The 22765-nt window shown below is 36.2% G+C and overlaps 1 gene segment (V, D, J or C); it reads left to right on the forward strand.

The window, feature by feature from the left end:
- The first annotated feature begins 10534 nt into the window (after positions 1 to 10534).
- On the forward strand, positions 10535 to 11345 carry LOC114028753. The segment is given in 2 exon segments: positions 10535 to 10630; positions 10864 to 11345. Coding segments are annotated over 2 exon segments (564 nt in total).
- The last annotated feature ends 11420 nt before the right edge of the window (positions 11346 to 22765 follow it).

The raw sequence follows: 22765 nt of genomic DNA on the forward strand, positions 1-22765 counted from the left end.
TTTGCCATAGTGTTGTTATTGCATAAATTGTTCTCCTGATTCTGCTCTCTTCGCTCTTCCTCAGTTCATACAAGTCTTCCCAGATTTTTCTGAAGCCATCTCCATCCCATCTTACAGCATAATAGTATTCCATTACATATACATCAATGATACCCCAATAGATGGACCTCTCTCTCCTTAGTTTCTCATTCTTTTCCACTGGAAAAAGAGTTTCTATAAATATTTTTTTGTATGTGTGATTCCTTTTTCTCTTTGTTCAATCTCTTTGAATATTGCTGGGTCAAAGAGTATGCATGGTTTAGTACTTTTGGGGGTATAGTTCCAAATTGTTTTCTAGAAAAACTCAACCAATTCATAGCTGTACCAACAGTACATTACTGTGCCTATTTTTTCCATAGTCCCTACAAAATTTGCCATTTTGCTTTCTGGTCAACTTTACCAATCTGACAGGTGTGAGGTGGCATATCAAAGTTGTTTTGCTGTGCATTTCTTTAATTATTTGTGATTTAAAGCTTTTCGTGTGGCCATAGATAGTTTGAATTTCTTTGAAAAATTGACTCCATATTCTTTGGCCATTTGTCAGCTAGGGAATGGCTTATTGCTACAAATTTGAATCAGTTCACTACAAATCTTAGAAATGAGATCTTTATCAGAGAAATTTGCCACAAAATTTTTTTCCAGTTACCTGCTTGCCTTCTAGTTTTAGCTGCTTTTTTTTTTTTTTGCAAAACAGGTGTTAATTTTGTGTAATCAAAATTGTCCATTTTATCTTCTGTAATCCTTTTTATTTTTTCCTTTGGTCATGAAATCATCTCCTAGTCATAGAAATGAAGATGTTTTCTTTCTTGCTCCTCTAAATTATTTATAATCTTATCTTTTATGTCTAAGGCATATACTCAAAAAGCTTATCTTTGTCTATATTGTAAGATGTTTGTCTGTATTTGGTTTCTGCCAGACTGCTTTCCAGTTTTCTCAACAGTTTTTGTCAGATAGTGAGTTATTACCCAGTGGTTGGAGTTGAAGCAAATATTCCTTTGTAAAAGCTAATTGTTGTTAATTGACTACAAGGAACTGAAGAGTTCATTGCTAACAGTGGTAGAACATTACCGTAAAGGGGATTTAAGCAAATATTAAATAAGAGATACTCTTATCCTCTCAGGGGTACCCCTAGAGCCTTAAAGGGAAGATGTAGCCAACTTTTCCTTGGAAGAGTGAGGCACGAGTAATTCTTATATAAAGAATAATGATAAATTGATAAATAATGATAAGCACAATGTTCAGTTTATAAATCATGTAGAGCAGTGTTGTCAAATTAAAATACAAATGGGGACCACTAAGCCACACATAAGTTATCCCCTGCAGACCACATTCTGACTTAGAAAACCACGTAGTAACATTATCTACGTTTTATTGTATTTTTATCTATTTTTGTTAAACATTTCCCAGTTAACATTTTTATCTTGTTTGGGCCTCACTTGTGTCTGACATCTCTGATAGAGAGAAATAATTTCACCATATTAAGCAATGGAATGGAATCTATGGAATTATCATATACCCTCAGTTAGATTCACTAATCCTTAATTATTACTAAATATTTTAACATCTTTTAATAATATATTAGCATTTAACATATTAATTATTGCTTAATTTAACCCTGATTTCTCTCTCTAGGTTTGAGTAGAAGACTTTTTTCACTTAAACCAAATAGTTAAAACCTTTCTTAACACATTGTTGACTTTGTTTAATTTGTCGGAGCCTTTGCTCCTGTGGCACCTGCTTCCCTTGTGCCATATCCACAAGTTGGTCACTTACACTATTTTGATAATTGATGGAACCACATCATTATTCTTTCTGACTGTTCTGCTCTTAAAGTTTTCTTGCTTCCGCACCCACAGATGGAAGCCTAAAGATAAGTAGGCAAAGAGGTATAATGAATGGAAAGCCACCTTTAAGAGTCAGAGCAATCAGGTTCTAGGCTCTGGGCAGTCTCATAGTATTGACTTCAGTGAAAAAAAATCTGTCTTTGCTTCAGGTATATTATTATAGAATAAGGAGATCAGATTAGAGGACTTCAAGGTTCCTTAAAGATCTAAACTTCCATAGCTGTTTGACTCTATAACCACAGTAATCACAGCATGTCCTCTGCATCAGCAACATGAAACTTCCTAAAATGCTTTTTCCTTAAGTTGAGAAAGTTTGCTCATATACTTAATATAGCTAATAATGACAATAGATACAATTTATATAGCATTGTAAGGTTTGCGAAGCATTGTACATGTGTTATTTCATTTGATCCTCACAGCGACCCTATGAGGGAGGTGTTATTACCCCTACTTTACAGATAGGGAAACTAAGGCAGAAAGAATCTCCAGCTAAGTGATTTTCCCTGGGTTACTCAGTGTCTGAGGTAGCATTTGAACTCAGGTCTTCTTGACTCTAAGTGCAGCCTTCAATCCACCATAACACCTAGCTGCTATGTACACTTAGTTAATTTGTTCCAAGCTCTCATCTCTCATAAAATTTTTGGCTTAAGTCTGTTTTTTTAAACTTTTTATTATGAACAAACACCAAAAAAATAAGTCTTTCCATATACAAAGTAGAATATAAAAAGATTGTGAGTGAGACCATAAATCTATTCTATACAACCTGCCTTTTTAAAAGTATCTATTAAATTCAACTTATTACTCTCAAAACTGTCTTGCTTGTCTTTGCTTCTTTCTGAACTTCTGTACTCCTCTATGCATTTTAAAATGTTTCAATGGCACTCCTCTTCCTTCCCCCTTTTTCTTTTGACATAACCATAGCTATTCTCCTCCACTCCTCCCCAATTAGAAGCAGAAAAGAGAATACTCTTGCAACAAGTAGGCATAGTTGAGCAAAACAAGTTCATGCAATGGTGGCCATGTCAAAAAAATGTATGTTTTTTCCCATATTTTGAGGCCATCCCTTTTTGTCAGGTGAGTAACATGCTTCATCATAGGTCCTTTGGAGACATGGTTGATTGTTGTTTTGATCAGAGATCTTATATCTTCAGTAGTTGTTTTTTCTTTACAATGTTTTTTGTCACTGTATAAATTGTTCTCCTGGTTCTACTCATTTCACTCTGGATTGGTTCTTACTTCTCAGTAATTTTCTCTTTTATCATTTCTTATGGTACACTAATGTTCTGTTACACTTATATACCATAATTTGTCCAGCCATTAATAAGCATTCATTTAGTTTCCAAATCTTTTCTTTTTATTGTCCTTTAAGGATCAGGGCACTTGTTTTTATCGTGAATATTCCCTTCCCACATTATCATCCCTGTTACCCTGCTCTGCTATTCTCATGTGTTTCCCTTTTGAGTTTCATGCACTTTCTAAACCAAATTTTGTCTTAGTGTGTATTTGTGTTCAAACATCTTTTGTAAATTTTAAATTAGTAAGGTTCATCTGATTGATCTTTCTCACCTGTACCCTTCCTTCATGTTTATGTACTCTTCTTGTTATGTACTCTTCTTGTTACGTACTCAATTAAGAAAAATAACAAATTCCCCCTCTTCTTTCTCCTTTCTACGTTTTTTCCCTAATACCCTCTTTCTTTTTCCTTTTAAAACCTTTAAAACAGAACCAATCCATCCTCAGGTCCTCTGTTTTTCTCAATTCATTCCTTCAATAGACTCAAGACATTAATGTTTTGAAGTGACATTTGTTTCTTCACCTATTATAATGTTAGCACTTCATCATCATAAAGTCCCTTCTAATTGGACAAATAAATGCACCTTTCTTGGTTTGTCTTAAGTCTTGTGTTTGCATGTCATAGCTTTTACTCACCTCTTGTCTTTTCTTCAGGAATGCTAATCCATTGAAGGTCAAATTTCCCCTCCAAGAAATAGTTAGCTTTGTAGGGTAAATTATTTTTGCTTGTAAGACTATAACTTTTGCCTTTTATTTAAATGAGCTTTCTCATTTAAAGTAGAAGCAGTAATAACTTGTGTGATCCTGACTGTAGTTTTTTGGTACTTAAACTCTTTCTTTTCAGTGCTTGTAGCATTTTTTTTCTTTGACCTAGAAGCTATAGATTTTGAGTATAACATTGATGGGAGTTTTCTTTTTGGCATTTCTTTAAAGAAGTGGTCAATGGATTCTCTTCATTTTTCCTTTGCCTGTAGTTCTGATAGATCTTAGCAGTTTTTTTTTAAATTTCTGATTTCTCAAAATATAGTATTAGGACTTTTTCTTTAAAATATTATTTTCAGGGATTCCATTGATTCTTGAATTATTTCTCCTTGTCCTGCTTTCTATATTAGTTGTTTTAAAAGCAGATGTATTATATTTTCTTCTACTTTTTCAATTTTTTGATTTTGTTTACTATTTCTTACTGTCTCATGGAGTCATTGCCTTTTATTTGGATTATTCTGTTAGGGAGTTGGTTACTTGAATAATGTTTAGCATTCATTGTTCTAACCTATTTATTCTCTTAGGGTAGCTAGGTGGCACAGGGGAGTGCTAGGCCTAAAGTCAGAAAGATTCATCTTCCTGAGTTCAAATCTAACCTCAGTCACTTACTAACTCTGTGACCCTGGGGAAGTCACTCAACCCTGTTTGCCTCAGTTTCCTCATCTGTAAATTTTGCTGGAGAAGGAAATGCCAAACCCACTCCAACATCTTTGCTAAGAAAATCCCAAATGGGGTTATGAAGAGTTGGACATGACTGAAATAACTGACAACTACAACATTTATTCTTCTAATTCTTTCCTCCTAATTTTTCCTTTTATTTCATTTTTTGTCTTTTTCTTCATTTCTTCTAAGTATTCATGTTTTCCTTGTGGAAAATTCATTTTTAAGTCTATGCTTGCAGTTGTTTTGGAGTTATTCTTGCTTTGGTTTGGATTTTTTTTAATATCTGCATCTACTATAATTTTTATAGGTGTCTGCATCTTTTTGTATTCATCCACTTTTCTCACCTTAGTTCTTGAATTGAGGCCTTGTGCCAGATGTAGACTCTGCCTCCTGCTATATTTTTGGGGTTAGTGATTGGCTGTGATTTATCTCAACCTGGGTTCCTGTGCTAACCTCTATATCCTAGGGTTAGGTCCCCTGATATCTTTGAAGTTCAGAGCTCTGAATCTTTAAGGCTTTCTATAACATATTAGTACAGAATTCTAGGGACTTTAGAGACCTTGAGCCTAGGGTATTCCAGTCTCAGCATTGTTGTTCCTGGTTGCTTCTAACATCTCCACCATGGGCTTCTAACTACCCTACGTCTTTTGTGAGGGAAACCTCAACTTTTGCTGCCTTGGGATAAAGAAACTTACAGGCTAAATGTATTTTTGGCCAATCTCTTGTTATACTGGGAGCCATTCAACTTTTTTTGTCTACATTGGCACTGGCTTTGTGTAGTTTTAAATTGGTAGAAGGCCAGGCTTAGCACTGGTCTTTTTCTATTACCCATAGACTCCTGGATGACTTTTTGCACAGTTCTGGTGTGGGGGAAGTGATTTGTTATAGTTTTTCAATGGATTTCTTGATCGTTATTTGGTGTGCTGTAATTTTTTGATTTTTTTTCTTTCCTTTTTTTTTTTCTGGAGTAAGTATATGAGAATTAGACTGACTTCATTTATGAAATCATCTTGGAAATGGATCTGTCTCAAAATTTGAGTACAATATTTAAATTTACCATTACCAGATTTGCAGCTCCTATGAGATTCTTCTACCTGATTTTTAAAGTGGAGGTCATCTTCTTTTTGTAGTTCCAAATATAAGCCTGAAAAACATTTTTAGAAACATATTTAAACAGAAGTGGAAAGTGATTTACCCATAGCCTTTAATGATAATTCTTCAGCTTTTACTTACACTGCCTCTTTACCTTTCCTCTGTATCACATATTTCAAAATGTTAAAGTAAAAGGTGCAGAGAGATTAAAGATATTAATCACAAGATAATAGTTCCAATTTCATTTATTCCTGATTATTATATTTAAGATGAGGTATCACTTTCTATTTCTTTTGATGTAAATTGTTTCTAAATACATACATGTAAACTCATGACTATAATTTATGTTTCGAAAGGTACCACATTGTTTTCCAAGGCATTATCATTTTATAATTTGATCCTTACAACATACCTGAGTGTTATTATTCTCCCTGTTATGTTGATGGAGAAACTAAATCTCAGAGAGGCTAAGTGACTTGACTTCTTTCTCACATTTCCTTTGATCATTTGCCCCGGACATCTACTTTACATGTCATTTAAACACAGGGAATTTGAGGAAGATATTATATGAAAAGACACAGTGAACAAAAAGGTCTAACTTGGGTTTCAGCTACTGGAGCAACCTCTGTGTAAACCCAATAAGCAGTCAGCCAGAGAGGTAGAGAGGTTTGAACTCATTTGGTCAGTAGGACCATTTTATCTGTAATAACTCTCTGGAGACAAAGGTGACTCTCTAGGTTGCACACCCAGTTAGGATTTGCATAACAGGGATTAGCCATTCTTGTTGCAAAGAAACATATTGAGAAACTAAATTGAATAAAGCTGCTGGGTTCAAATAATGTTTAGAAGACAGTAAAACAAATGAAAATAAACACTTATGTATGAAGTAGTTATGTACTTATATTATGTAGTTATATATGTATGTATTAGTCTCTCTAAATCCTCTATTTAGATCCAACCAGTGATACTTGAAGATTCCCCTAGAGGCCGACATTTCATAGGGTGTCTGTCTTCTTGGTGCTACTGACAATGACTAAGCATATCACCATTCAATAAAAGTTGTTTTTACTATCATACTGTCATTCTTGCTGCTCTGGTCATGATTTTAACTTAAACTCCTAGTTAGTAACATTCAATATCCAGTAAACAATATACATTTTTGTTGTTCATTTCATTCAGTCATGTTTGACTTTGACTCCATGAACTCTTGCATGCCAAGCCCTTTTATCCTCTACTTTTTATCATCCACTATCTCCCAAAGTCTGTCCAAACTCATGTTCATTGTTTCCATGATGCTATCTATCCATTTCATCCCCTGCTATCTCCTTCTCCCAGTCTTGTCTAACATCCAGATCTTTTCCAGCGCTTCGCATCTTCTTATTATGTGGCCAAAGTATTTAAGCTTTAGCTTTAGCATCTGACCTACCAATGAATGGTTTGAATTAATTTCTTTAAGTATTGACTGATTTAATCTCCTTCCTGTGCAAGGGAATCTCAAAAGTCTTCTCTAGCACTATAATTCAAAAGCATCAATTCTGCGTTGCTTGGCTTTCCTTATAGTCTAATGCTCACAGCCATACATTACTATTGGAAAAACCATAGCTTTAACTATATGGACTTTTGTTGGCAAGGTGATGTCTCTGCTTTTTACTGTGCTGTCCAGATCTTCCATAGCTTTTCTCACAAGGAGCAAGTATTATTTAATTTCATGACCATAGTTGCCATCTACAGTGATATTTGAACCCAAGAATGTGAAATCTGACATTGCTTCCTTTTTTTTTTCTTCCTCTGTTAGCCAGGAAGTGATGGGACCAGTTACCAGGCTTTAAGTTATTTTAATATTAAACTCAAGCCAGATTTTATACTTTCTTCTTTCACCTTCATTTCTTAATTCTTTTTCACTTTCTGCCATCAGAGTGATATTGTCTGCATATCTAAGATTGTTGATATTTCTCCTGGCAACATTAATTTTGCTTTTTGATTTTTCCAGCCTAGCATTTTGCATGATATACTATGTATATAAGTTAAATAGATAAGGTGAAAATATACAGCCTTTTTGTACTCCTTTCCCAATCTTAAACCAATCAGTTGATTCATGTTCAGTTCAGATTGTTGTTTCTCGACATATAGGTTCCTCAGGAGACCAGTAAGATGTTAATAAACATATGTTAAGCAGCTATGATGTACCAAGCACTGTGCTAAACTCTGGAGATAAAATTAATAAAATGAAACACATTCCCTGCCCTCAATAAGTTTGCAATCAAAGGGGGAGATAACATACAGAAAGCAGCAGGAAAGCAGGGGAGAAAAGAGACAACAAGAGTACCCAGTGCAGGAACATTTTGTTCTATGGAGTTAAACCAGACGATGCAAAGTGGAATGATCTGAGAGCCCAGCTGCTGTCCTCTATAAAGGAAGGCATTAGGAGGAGTTGGGTACTCTGCACTCCATTTCTCCAAACAGAGGGGAGAGGAGGATGAGGGAAGTAGAGTCAATCAAGTCTTAAGTTAGCTGCATGATAGTGAATTTAGAAGTGATCTGCTTATCCTGGGAGCTCATCCTTATCTTGCTCCATAGTGTTGAAATCAGGCAGGGAAGCAGATTGTTGTTATTTGTCCTTCATTCTTGAAGAGGGCCAGTGACATCAAAAGGGTGATGACTTGTAAGTGAATTGGATTTAAGTAAAACAGCTGTGCAGAGTCATTAGCTTCACTTTCTCCTCCAGAGGTATTGGAGTCCAGTGGCAAGACATAGGTCAAGATGATTGGCAATGGCCCCAGATGCAGTGGGAGACCTTGCCCTTTTAAAGCTAAGGTTTTTCCCAGGTCTCTGTTTGTCTGAGGCAGTGACCATTCAGCAATTAAAGGCTAGGTAAAGAATTGAGGCAAAAGATGACCTGGTTTACCTTCACTAAAGAATCTATCTGGGAGGGAAAGATCCTCAGTTTCTGGCTGGAAGAGAAACAATTGCTAGTTACACTCACTCTGAGTCATCAAAACAAAAACAATGAGCAAGTGAAGCTTGGTCGGGGACTTATTATTGTCCTATCAGTGAAAGCCAGAGTGATTTGGGTTTAAAGGCATAGTCAGCTGGCTCCATTTGAATCATAATGATCTTATCAAAGTCTGGTTTTCCAGAGCTATATTTCAAGTAATCATAAATGAAAACTACATGAGACAGAAGGCAAGGCAGCAGATGCAAAGTTGAGTTTACCTGACATCCTTATCAGTCTAGTTATTTCATATTTATATGTGTCATATCATCTCTATTAGATTGTTAGCTCCTTGTGGACAGCAATAGTTAATTTTTTTTAAATCTTGATATCCCTAGCAAGTAGCAAAGTATAATTTTTGAACTTGGTATGTGCTTAATAAATTGTAATTTTATTGAAGTCAACAGTACCTATGATTCTATGCTGACTTTTTGCAATACCGATAGACAATGATGAAATTAAATGTTGAATACCATAATACATTTTAAATAAGTAATTACCTTCTGTTCTTGAAATACTGCTTCTTTATTTTACATAAACATAAGTGTTTATCTTCATTTCCATTGCTGTCTTCTGAACATAATGTACACTCAGCAGCTTAGTTCACTTTAATTTCTCTATTTGTTTCATTGCGACAAGATGAATTGATTAGATATATGGAATGGAGAGTGTTAAAAGTTAATCTAAAGTACTAGCTTAGGAGACTGGTAAGATGATGCCATTATCAAAAGGAACAGAGAAAATATGAGAAGCCAGTTTTGGGAGGAAAATGATGAATTCAGTGTTAGATGTCGAATTTGAAGTGCCAGCAGATGCTCAAGAGGAAATGTTCCGCAAAGTAACTGGTAATTCACACTGTAATAACTGGTGAGATTTGCAAGGGAGAAAGTATAGAAAAGGACAAATTTTTAGGGGTTGGTAAATAATTAAAAGCCAGAAAGGTAGTCTAAGATGGCAGAGTAGGAGAGATAGGAGATCCAAGAAAGGAAATATAGAGTCTAGTACCTTAGAGAAGTCAAAGAACTTAAGGAAAGAAACAAAAGCCCTCAAATTTAGTGGTTTGGAGGTACTTCATGATATTGGATAATGATAATACCTCATATTTATATAGTGCTTTAAGTTTTGCAAAGAACATTACAAATATCTCATTTTATCCTCACAGCAACCTTGGAAAATAGGTGCTATTATTATCTTCAGTTTACAAGTGAGACAACTGAAGCAGACAGGGATTAAGTGATTTGCTAAGGATTACACAGATTATAAATATGAGGTGAGATTAGAACTAATGTCTTCTTGACTCTAGGTCTAGCTTTCTACCTACCCACTGTGCCACCTAGTTATTTTAGTAGAATGGTCGTAGAGAATGTGTGTCACACTAGACACATTTATGATGGAATGAACACAGCCTTCATAGTCAGAGGACCTGGATTAAAATCCTCTATCACTCACTACTTGTATGACCTTTTATCTTAATGAATCTCTATTTATTCATCTGTAAAGGGATCATAGTAGATGGCTCCTTTAGTCCTTTCCAGTTCTAAAACTATTACCCTACATTCTCTCTACTTTAGTAGTCATTAAAAATATTGCATTAAAGAGAAGCAAAATGAACTTTGAAGATGACTAGGGAACAATAATCCTGTCTTCAATATCTATCCAGTCTCACATCTGGCCACAGGGGGTCAGCATTTCCAACAACAAAATATCCACTTTTAGAACCAAGCTCTCCCAATAGAAAAGCAAGGCTGGTATCTGATTGGCTGAGGTCATAAAGCCGATTTCCACCTCTCACATCCAAGCCTAATCGAATGGTAAATAAGCCCTTGATATCTGCTTCAGAGCAAGCTCATATAGGATTTGCAGATGGTTTGGTTGTCCAAGATGAAGGGAAGAGGAGAAAAGATTCTGTTTGCCCTGCTAGGGATCCTGTGGATGCAACTGGCCTGTGCGTTTGAGGATATCCTGATTTAGTCACTGGGAATTATCAGTCTGATAAAGGGAAGGCGAGGCTGATGGCTTTACAATGTTTTTATGAAGGGTTTTGCTTACATGACAAGCTTTCTGGGGAATGATGAAGATAGGGGAGGCGCAGAGGACATAGACGGGGTAAAATATGTCACTGCTGTGAGAGCTAGGAGCTGCTGTGAATCTCATGTTCCTTGTGGTCTTTTTGAATAGGGGTGACTGGACAACAACTGGAGCAGAGTCCTCAGTCCATGAGTATGCAAGAGGGACAGGACTTCACCATGAGCTGCAATTCTTCTAGCACTTTGAACACCTTAATGTGGTACAGACAAGAGCCTGGAAAACAACCAGTCTTCTTGACGATCCTTGTTAAAAGCAAGGAAGTAAGGAGCCAGGGGAGATTTATTGCCCAGTTTGATGAAAAAAAGAAACAAAGTTTTCTGCTCATCAAGACCTCCCAGCCCCAGGATTCAGCCACCTACCTCTGTGCTGGGAGTCACAGTGCTCTCCAGGTGCCAACAACCTCTACACAAACTCTGCAGCTGGGCTCCAGCAACCTCCTTGTCTCTTTTCCTTCTACTCTTTGCACAGTTTTTACATTGAGTGTAAGCACTCTCAAGCCCTTCACAGAATCCTTGCCTTCTCATTCTAAGAAGCATATGCCAGATACACATGGACCACCTTTCAGCAGATGAATAGAAGAACTTGGAATGACTCCAGAAGTTGGATAGACCTAAAAATAAAGGAGAGGAGTCACAGCTGCTTTGCACAAGTTTAACAAAATATTAGACAGATCTATCCTTTGAAGATGTGGGCCTGAGATGAGACAAGCAGTATTTAGAGGAATTGAATAAAGTACCATGAAAAGAGCAGGACCTCCATATTAGAGGTTTTTTCTTATGGTTTCCATGTATGCACTACAGTCTATTTCCCCAGTCTCATGAACAAAACATAATTAATATTATTATAAAGAAATCAATTGAAATAACATTTAAAGCCCCTTGAAAACCTCAAAATATTGTATAAATGCCAACTATTATAAATTTTAACATGTTGTTGAGATGCATTACTATGAATATCCTCCTCATAAGTTCTATTTTTATGCCTCCTCATGGTATAGTTTCTTGTGTTCTATGACTGTAGAAGGCAAACTCTTGAAAATATGGTATAGTGGAAAGAACATTGGGCTTGGATTCCTAAGACTTGGGTTCTAATCCCAGCTATGCCACTTCCTGCCCATTTGACCTTGGGCACCTTTGGGATAAGAGTATACAAAACAGCAGCCTAAGTAAGATAAGAACATGTATGTGATTATTTGCATGGGGAGATAATGGGGAAGGGCCTTGTTAATCCATGTCCAGGTGAAAGAAAGACCCATCTCTTATTTAGAAACATCTTAGAAAGCAAAAAAGAATCAGTGAACTTCAGTATCTTATAAAACTAGTTCTGTAAGTTTTGAAAGATTTTATCTCATGGTATGTTTCTTTTCTTCAGCATAAAACTATTCAAATAAGTCCTCCTTGTTTCTAACACAGAAAAACATTTTTGTCTATTGAGTTGGACTATGGTCAGCATTAGAACATAAAGCAATAGAATAAATGGGAAAGAGTGTAAAGCAAGCTTTAGGTACAAGTAAATAATTTTCTCCCTCTTACCTATAGGAACAATGATTTAGAGTTAGAAGGAACTTTAATAGGTGATCTAGTGAAAATCTTTTAATTTACAAATGAAGTGATGAAGGGCCAGAGAAGAGAAAGGATTTGCCTAAAATCGCACAGGTAGAAAGTGATAGTAGTAGTTTAACAGTAGCAGTCAGATGACTCCAAATAATCTATCACTCTTCTTTCTGTACCTTTCAGGGCATTCATGGTCTCTAGGAGAATTGCTGCTGGAAGATGAAGATCTGACTTTGACTGCCTCTAGAACCTTCTCATGAAGATTCTTGGTGAGAGGTCACTTGCCTGAACCTACCAGACCACAAATTGAAGAAGCAGATACCAGAAGGAAAGGACATCATTATGCTAAGAAGGACCAGAGTATCAACTTCCTGTTCCAGGAAGAAGAAAAAGAAAAAGAAAAGGTGAACAGAGCCTATTCTTTCATGTTAGTTTGGGAACCTAAACCACTTCCTCAATCCCCTCTTTTTTTTTATCTGCTCCCTGAAGGTAGAGGATACCACACCTGGCACATGGTACATCTGACACTCATGTGATTTCCAACAGAAAACTCTTCTGGATTTGGGCAAAACTTTCTTTTTAATAAAATGTGTTGTTACTCGGATCCCTGATTTTGTTGAGTCTAAATCTTATTTTTAGTAAATGTGCTACTGATGAATACTAATTTACTCAAGGGCTATTCAGGGAATCAGCAACTGGGGTCATTTTTTTTTTAATCTAAGCATTAAATGAAAGATTTCCAGAGAGAGAGAGAGAGAGAGAGAGAGAGAGAGAGAGAGAGAGAGAGAATTGGGTTCTTCCCTCCTAGTCCTTCATTAATAAAAACAAACAACAACAACAAAACCTTGGTGTCATCTTTGACTTTTTTTCACTCTAACCCAAGGTTTTAATCTGGGGTCCATAGACTCCCTAGGGTCCATGCATAGATTTCAAGGGGTCTATGAACTGGAATGAGCAGAATTACATCTTCATTTTAGCATGATTGGTTTTCTTTGTAATTATATATCTTTTATAGCATGCTTTTAAAAACATTATTCTGGGAAAGAATATTATGAGATAAGCTTCATCAGACTGTCAATGTCAACATCAGATTGTTTATGAACTCCTGCATTTATCCCTGCAACAATTATGTAATGGAAAATATTTCCACATTTGTTCTATGTCTCTGTCTCTCTCTGTCTCTCTGTCTCTTTCTCATTAAATCTGGAAGGGAACTTAGGGAGTTCAACTCCCTCATTTTATAGATGAAATAACTAAGGCCAAGAGATTGTTAAATGACTTGTCTAAGATCACACAAATAGTGAATGCCTGAGGCAGGATTCAAAGTCAGGTTTTTTTTTTTATTCCAAGTTCAACTCTGCCTACTACACCATGCTGCTTTTCAGATTGGCAAATGTTCTACAATCCATGATCTTGAAAATTTCCTTGGTTACTTGCCTGTGACCAAAGAGCTGGTATGTTCCAGAGGCAATATTTGAATACAGATCTTCCTGACCCTGAGGCAGGCTCTCTATCCACTATGAAACCCTGCCTCTGTATTTATTTATGAGTTCTTGATGTCTAGGCATGGAGTTAATTTTTCTAGAATTGGTTGCAATACTAAATTGTATATTCCAAATTAGTAATTGCAAAAGACCTATTATATCCACAGTTATACTATTCTTCTTATATTATAATTCAAGTCCTGTTTATATTTTTCTTAAATTTTTCTGTTAGAAATAAGCATGTCGAAAACCTGAAAAATTATGAAAACCTGGAGTGTTATGTAAATGTTAGTTATTATTATTATCTAGTTCTTTCTATAATTCAGGTAGTTTTTCTTTATGTCCTAAGTACTATGCTATTATGTGTATGCATATTTAATATTGATATTTTTTCATTATCTTTCCCCATAGAGATGCTCCTTTGAATAACATAATTTCTCTGATATTCTCTCTTTAACTTAACAATTTTTACTACTGCTTTATTTGATATTGTGTCTCCTACATTTTTGGATTCTGCTAAGGCATAATAAATTCCGCTCCAAGAAAGTATAAATCTCAATTCTTTATGAGTTGAGAAAGTTGATTCCTTTAGGACCCCTACTCTGTTCCAATCAGTATAAATCAATTTGATATGACTCTATAGGGGCACTGATTATAAGTTCTGTATAGTGAGCTATAGATTGTAAATTCACTTGCTTAATTATAGGAAGTTAACTAGAGCTCTCCACCATTATTTTTCCTTCTCATGGTGACCAAGCCGAGTGTGAGAGAGGTGATTAAACTACACGGAAAATCCCCCAATTTATTTTTGTACCTCTGGATCATTCCCCAACATGAGCAAGTGACCATGTTATGACCAACTTATGACCACCTAGTCAGTGGAGAAATTCTTTGCTTCACCCAACTCATGATCTTGCTGTCAAATCATTTTTGCTTATGCCTATGCATCATATGTCAACCAATGGAATTATTCTGTATTTGGTACAGTTGTTCTTAAATGTCTAGATATCTTATCCTATAAAAAAATAGGGTCCTGGAAGGAGGGGCATCTCAGAGCATGAGGAAGATTTGAGGTCCACTTCATTAGAGGGACCATGGACCCTTTAATAAAGTGCCATTGGAGTCAATGACTAGTAATTTATTGTTTGATAAACCCAAAGACTCCAGGTTCTGGGATAAGAACTCATTAACAAAAACTGCTGGGAAAATAGAAAATAGTATGGCAGAAACTAGGCATAGACCAAAGTCTTACACTGTATACCAAGATAAAGTCAAAATGGGTGCATGATTTAGATATAAAGACTGATACCATAAGCAAATTAGGAGAGCAAAGAATAGTTTCACTGTCAGATCTATGGAGAAGGGAAGAATTTATGACCAAACAAGAAATACAGAACACTATGAAATGCAAAATTGATGGTTTTGATTATATTAAATTGAAAATTTTTTGCACAAACACAGCCAGTGCAAACAAGATAAGAAGAAAAGCAGAAAGCTGGGAAACAATTTTTACAGCCAGTGTCTCTGATAAAGGCCTCATTTCTTTTTAAAAAAATTTTTTAATTAATTTATTTATTTTTAGTTTTCAACATTCACTTCCACAATATGTTGAGTTTCAAATTTTCTCCCCACCTCATCCCCCACCCCAAAATGGCATGCATTCTGAATATGCCTTCCCCTAATCTGCACTCCCTTCTATCTCTGCCCCCCTTCTCTTATCCCCTTCCCCTTCAATTTTCCTGTAGGGCAGGATAGATTTCTATACCCCATTGCCTGTATATCTTATTTTTCAGTTGCATGTGAAAACATTTTTTAAAAATATTTGTTTTTAAAACTTTGGGTTCCAAATTTTCTCCCATTCTCCCTCCCCACCTACCCTTATTGAGAAGGCAAGCAATTCGATACAGGTTATACATGTATAGTCATGCAAAACACTTCCATAGTAGTCATGCTGTGGAAAACTAACTATATTTCCCTTCATCCTATCCTGTCCCTTATTTATTCTATTCTCTCTTTTGACCCTGTCCCTCCTTAGAAGTGTTTGCTTCTGATTACCCCCTTCCCTGATCTGCCCTCCCTCTATCATCACCCTGCTCTCTTGTCCCTTTTCTCCCCTATTTTCCTGTAGAGTAAGATAGATTTCCATACCCAATTGAGTGTGTATATTATTCCCTCCTTAAGCCAAATCTGATGAGAATAAGATTCACTCATTCCCTCTCACCTTCCCCACTTTCTCCTCCACTGTAAAAGCCTTTTCTTGTCTGTTTTATGTGAGATTATTTACCCCATTCTATCTCTGCCTTTCTCCCTCTCCCAGTATAATCCTCTGTCATCCCTTAATTTTATTCTCCAGATATCACCCATTCATCTTCAACTCACCCTGTGCCCTCTATCTATCTATCTATCTATCTATCTATCTATCTATCTATCTATCTATCTATATACATACATATAATTTCTTCCCTCCAACTACCCTAATACTTACAAAATCTTATAAGTTACAAATATCATCTTTCCATGAAGGAATGTAAACAGCTCAACTTTAATAAATCTCTTATGATTTCTCTTTCCTGTTTACCTCTTCATGTTTCTCTTGAGTCTTGTATTTGAAAGTCAAATTTTCTGTTCAGCTCTGGTCTTTTCATCAAGAATACGTGAAAGTCCCCTATGGCACTGAATATCCATTTTTTCCCCTGAAGGATTACACTCAGTTTTTCTGGGTAGATGATTCTTGGCTGTAATCCTATCTCCTTTGCCCTCTGGAATATCATATTTGAAGCCCTGCAGTCCTGTAATGTAGAAGCTACTAAATCCTGTGTTATCCTGATTGTGTTTCCACGATACTTGAATTGTTTCTTTCTGGCTGCTTGCAATATTTTCTCCTTGACCTGAGAACACTGGAATTTGGCTATAATATTCCTAGGTGTTTTCCTTTGGGGATCTCTTTCAGGAGGTGATCAGTGGATTCTTTCCATTTGTATTTTACCCTCTGGTTCTAGAATATCAGGGCAGTTTTCCTTAATTTCTTGAAAGATGATGTCTAGGCTCTTTTTTTGATCATTGCCTTCAGATAGTCCAATAATTTTTAAGTTATCTCTCATGGACCTATTTTCCACGTCAATTTTTTTTCCAATGAGATATTTCACATTGTCTTCTATTTTTTCATTCTTTTGGTTTTGTTTTATAGTGTCTTGATTTCTCATAAAGTCATTAGCTTCCAATCGCTCCATTCTAATTTTTAAGGAAGTATTTTCTTAAGTGAGCTTTTGGACTTCCTTTTCCATTTGGCCAATTCTGCTTTTGAAGGCATTCTTCTCCTCATTGGCTTTTTGGACCTCTTTTGCCATTTGGGTTAGGTTATTTTTTAAAGTGTTATTTTCTTCAGTAATTTTGGGGGTCTCCTTTAGAAAGCTGTTTACTAATTTTTCATGATTTTCTTGCATCACTCTCATTTCTCTTCCCAGTTTTTCCTCTACTTCTCTTACTTCCTTTTGAAAATTCTTTTTGAGCTCTTCCATGGCCTGGGACTGATTCATATTTTTCTTGGAGGCTTTGGATGTAGGAACTTTGACTTTGTTGTCTTCTTCTGGTTGTATGTTTTGATTTTGTCACCAAAGTAAGATTCTATGGTCTGACTCCTTTTGCGCTGCTTGCTCATGATCCTAGCCAATTACATGAGTTGTAAACTCTTTGTTAAGGTAGGGGTCTATTTCAAGTGTGGAGAATGTACTGTCTGTCCCAAGCTTTGGGGGTTTTGTGCAGCTGTTTTCAGAGATATTTCTAGGGACCTATAAGTTTTCAGTTCTTCCAAGGTGGTATGTTCAAGGGCGAGGTGTTTACTCCTTTCCTGGCCTTTGTTCTGGTCTATGAGTGACCACAAGTACTCTTTTCTTCCTTGGAACTGGGAAGAGGATTCCCTCTCCACCACCACTACAAGCTCCACCAAGCGAGAACTCCTCCTTACCCCAGGATCGCCACCCAGAACTATGACCCAGATCCAAGTATGTGCAAAGCAAGAGAATCCTTCCTCAGCACCACCAAAAGATCCCTGCAATCCGCCTCTGATCAGCTACTCAATTCCCCCCTCAGTCTGTGGGGCAGAAGCTCTGGAAGCAGCTGTTGTCCTAAAGCTGTGCTCAGGGACTAGGGCTGGGACTACGCTTCTCTCTCACCATAGTCACAGACTTTTCCTATTGACTTTCTAAATTTTCTTTGGTGTTTGTGGGTTGAGAAGTCTGGAAACCACCACAGCTGCCCATGATTCGGTCCTCTGAGGCCTGCTCCAGGTTCACTGAGGCCTATTTTGCCTGCATACCCACACCAAATTGTGTTTCTCTCCCAGCCAGGTGCAATAGACCTTCCTAATCACCCATCCAGGTAGTCTTGGGCTGGAAATTTGCTTCACTCTGTCTTTTTGTGGGTTCTGATGCTCTAGAATTTGTTTAGAGCCATTTTTTTTATAAGTATTTGGAGGGGTTTCAAAGGCCTCATTTCTAAAACACATAGAGGACTAAGTCAGATTTGTAAGGATAAAAGTCATTCCCCAATTAATAAATGGTCAAAGGATATGAACAGGCAGTTTTTAGATGAAGAAATTGAAGCCATGTATAGTCATAGTGAAAAATACTCTAAATCATTATTGATTAGAGAAATGCAAATAAAAAATGAGGTACTATATCACACTTATCGGATTGGCTAACATGAAAAAACAGGAAAATGATAAATGTTGAAGAAGATGTGGGGAAATTGGAACACTAATGCATTATTGGTGGAGTTTTAAACTGATCCAACCATTCTGTAGAGCAATTTGAAACTATGCCCAAAGGGCTATACAACTGTGCATACCCTTTGACCTAGCAATACCACTGCTAGGTCTGTATCCCAAAGAGATCATACAAATGGGAAAAGGACCCACATGTACAAAAATATTTATAGCGGCTCTTTTTGTGGTGGCAAAGAATTGGAAATTGAGGGGATGCCCATCAATTGGGGAATGGCTGAACAAGTTGTGGTGTACGAATGTAATGGAATACTATTGTGCTGTAAGAAATGATGACCAGGTGGACTTCAGAAAAACCTGGAAAGACTTGTATGGATTGATGCTGAGCAAAGTGAGCAGAACCAGGAGAACATTGTACACAGTAACAGCAATATTGTGCAATGACTAACTTTGATAGACTTAGATCTTTTCAGCAATGTCAGGATCTAAGACAACTCCAAAAGACTCACGATGGAAAATGTTATCCACATTCAGAAAAAGAACTATGGAGTCTGAATGCAAATAGAATAATACTATTTGCTTTTTTTTTGTTTTGTATTGTTTCTTCTTTCTTGTGGTTGCTCCTATTGCTTCTAATCCTTCTTTACAACATGACTAATGTGAAAATATGTTTAATATAAATGTATGTGCAGAGCCTATATTAGATGGCAGGTTGTCTTGGGAAGGGAGGTAAGGAGGCAGGGGGATAAAATTTAGAACTCGAAATCTTATGGAAGTGAATGTTGAAAACTAAAAATAAATAAATAAATTTTAAAAAAAAGTACCATTGGCTCAGAGCTCTGCCTCAGTCTCTTTTATTGTAGGAATGGCAATTTTAACCTTCACATTAATGGCAACTCCACTGGGACAGCAACCTCTTTAGGCCAGTCTCTGAGAGGGACCCAAAAAGCAAGTGCATACTGGATACAATTTTGCTGATAGTTCACTCACAGACACTGGCCCAAGGAGGCTGCACTCGTCTCACTGTCTGCATCCAAATTCTCTGAGACTAAATTAAGTCTCTTCAGATTGGTGAGTCTGCCTTGATTTACCATTAATTTGTTTTTGTTAAGAAGGGTACACCATTGAGCTAAGAGAGGTTGTTTGAATTTGTGATTAATCTGTCTAAATTTATAAGCTTCAGAGCTCTCAAATTCTCTTTTTTACAAAAGTTATATGGCCATAATTTTAACTTTTTAAACATAGGCTACTCTTTTTTTAACTCTGTTTTTCTTACTTTCATTTTGTCAAGACCAGGGAGATTCACCAGTGGAATTGCTAGTTCCTCATTTTCAGCCAGCTAGCCATGTAGCTAATTTTAAAACTTCCTGTTGGCAAAGTAAAAATAGATAGTGTTTTTTGCCTTTAAATTCTTTTAACAAGGAGTAAGAAGAAGGCTCATTTTAGTTTTACAGAGATGAGGAAAGGAAAAGGTTACTTTTACTTATATTTGCTTAGGACTAAGTCAGTTATTAACAACCAGAGCTAAATTTTCAGGAAGTTTTAAAGAAAAGTAGGCACAAATTTTGCTGAATGTTCCCTTATAAAGAACCTTTAGGCCCTGGTTGACTGGGCTTGGATCCCTAGAGGTTAAGTCCAGAAATTAAGAATTGGAAGTATTAGAGAAATTGCCAAAATCCCTGAACATTTAAATTTTAGCTGTAGAAAAGATGCCCATAGAGGTGGAGCTCAGGCAGGTAGGACATTACCTGCTTTGATTCATTCTCAAGGGAGGTAATCTCTAGTGCATTTAGTTGGGGAACTTCTCAGATGAAATAGCCAAAAAGGCGGGTACCTCAGGAATCTAGTCCAATTCTCTCAAGTAAAGTTCCTCCAAAGACTGCCACCCCTGGTCAGGGATGTCTGCAGGAGAGATAGGGTCAGGCATAAGAGGAGAAATGCATCTTACAGGATCCCATCTGTGACAGAGGTGGACTCCTGTGGGGGAGGGGTGCCTAAAGAAAGCGCTATTAAGCTGTGTAAAATTTGGTTTGAGAATACAAAGGGTTTAGGGGGCTGTTTTGGCCAAAACATGGAACTTTTAATTACTTAGAAAGTTACAGAATTTTATTGAATAATATCCCCAAACCAGCTTAGAATAAATGAACTATTGATATTGCCAAATTCATCATTCTCAGTTTTTCTTCCTGTGATTATATTTTTTGGGGGGGAAAATGCCTGGGGGAATGGAACTTTTACCAGCTGTTCTATCTATTAGGGATTTGTTATGAAAACAACTTGCACTTTAAATGGATGAACCCAATCGGCAAATTAGACTAAAAGAATTTGTATTGTTACTAAATTACACATTTTATTGTTGATTCTAAAAGCATTAACATAGTTAGGAAACAGAAGAATTATTTTAGGTTGACGGCAGGACCCTAGCCATAAGATGGTCATACATTCTATACTTAATAGAGGAGAGAGGTAAGATTTGACTTCACAATCTGCTAGAGAAAAACGTAGGAATTTAGGCCTAATTCAGTGTTGTGTCTTGTTCTATGTTCTGCATGTATCTGTTTAAAACTAAGTTTAAAAATAGGGCTCTGGAATGAAGGGGCATCTCAGATCATGAGGAAGATCTGAGGTCCACTTCATTAGAGGAGACCATGGACCCTTTAATAAAGTGCCATTGGCTCAGGGCTCTGCCTCAGTCTCTTTAATTGTAGGTTGAATGATTTTAATCCCCATAGAATCCTTATTTCTTAAGTAGGTTTCCTATAAACAAAATAAATCAGATTTTATGCTCCAATATAGTCTGCTAACTTCTTCCATTTTATGGTTGAATTTATCCCATTCCCACTCAGGCTTATGATTGTTTTATCCCTCCATCAATTTCTATTATATATTTCTGCTCTTATATCACAATTAACTTGAGTCTATTATATCCATGTCTATGTCTTCCCTCTCAAACTCTTATCTCTTTTGCAACTCATTCCCCTACTTATTGTATTTTGTTGCCATATCCCTTTTATCACTGTATTTTATTTCCATGTTAATTTTATTTATTTCAATGTATTTTAATCCTTCTCACATATGACCCAGATAAGCATGATCATGTACTTCCACATCTTCTCCAGCTCCCCATCTCTATAGTTCATTAATATTATCCTATACTGCTTCAATTATAAATAATAGCAAATTCTTCCCTTTTCTCCTAAAATACATTTTTAAGAACTCAAGTCACTAAGTTATCTATCTTTGTTCCTTCATTCAGCACTTTCCTTAACTCCCTAGTTGTTAGTGATTTCTCCTTAGATGATGAAATAAATATTTATCTAACATTTAATCCCTTAGATAGAATGTATGTTCCTCAAAAGCAAAGCTTTTAAAAAATATATATTGTCTTTATATCCCTGGTACTTGTTATGGTGCTTTGCACATGATGGGCACTCAATAAATGTTTGTTATATTGCATTGGATTGACCCTTAAAAAATTACAGAGGGGCAGCTATGTGGCACAGTGAATAGAGCACTAGCCCTAAAGTCAGGAGGATCTGAGTTCAAATCCAGCCTCAGACCAAACACTTGACACTTACTAGCTGTGTGACCCTGGGCAAGTCACTTAACCCCAATTGCCTAAAAAAATTATGGGATTCTGCAGGGAAAATAGTCTCTTCAATCCATTTCAAGATATGAACATTTTATGATCATGTGGATCATTCAGGTTGTTTAAACAGGTTTGTTTTTTCCTGTAGCACATAATTTAATTTAATTTACAAAGCAAAAGGGACATGGTATACCAAGTAAAAACAGTTCCTAGCTTCAGTCTGATTAATCAGAATATGAAGGATTTGTGAGTGCATAGTATGATAATTTGAAAATAATTTGATTTGACATTACTGGAGAATTATTTTCTATTCAGATGACAGGTCCCCAAAGAACTCTAAAAGAGCCATGGGGCATTTTTAAAAAAGTGTAATAGTATTTTATTTTTTCCCAGTTACATGTCAAAAAAAATTGGCATTCATTTTTACAAGATTTTGAGTTCCAAATTTTCTCCCTCCCTCCCTCTCACCTTACCTTCCTCTTCTGAAAATGGTAGGCAGTGTGATATAGTTTATACTTGTGCTATCATGTAAAAAAAATTCCACATTGGTCACAGTTGTGAAAGAAGAAACAGATTTAAAAAAAAACACAAGAAAGAATAAAGTAAGTGAAAAAAATGCTTTGATTTGCATTCAGAGTCCATCAGT

Source organism: Vombatus ursinus, unplaced genomic scaffold (genome assembly GCF_900497805.2).
Source record: "Vombatus ursinus unplaced genomic scaffold, bare-nosed wombat genome assembly UNPS02014894.1, whole genome shotgun sequence".
Lineage (NCBI taxonomy): Eukaryota > Metazoa > Chordata > Mammalia > Diprotodontia > Vombatidae > Vombatus > Vombatus ursinus.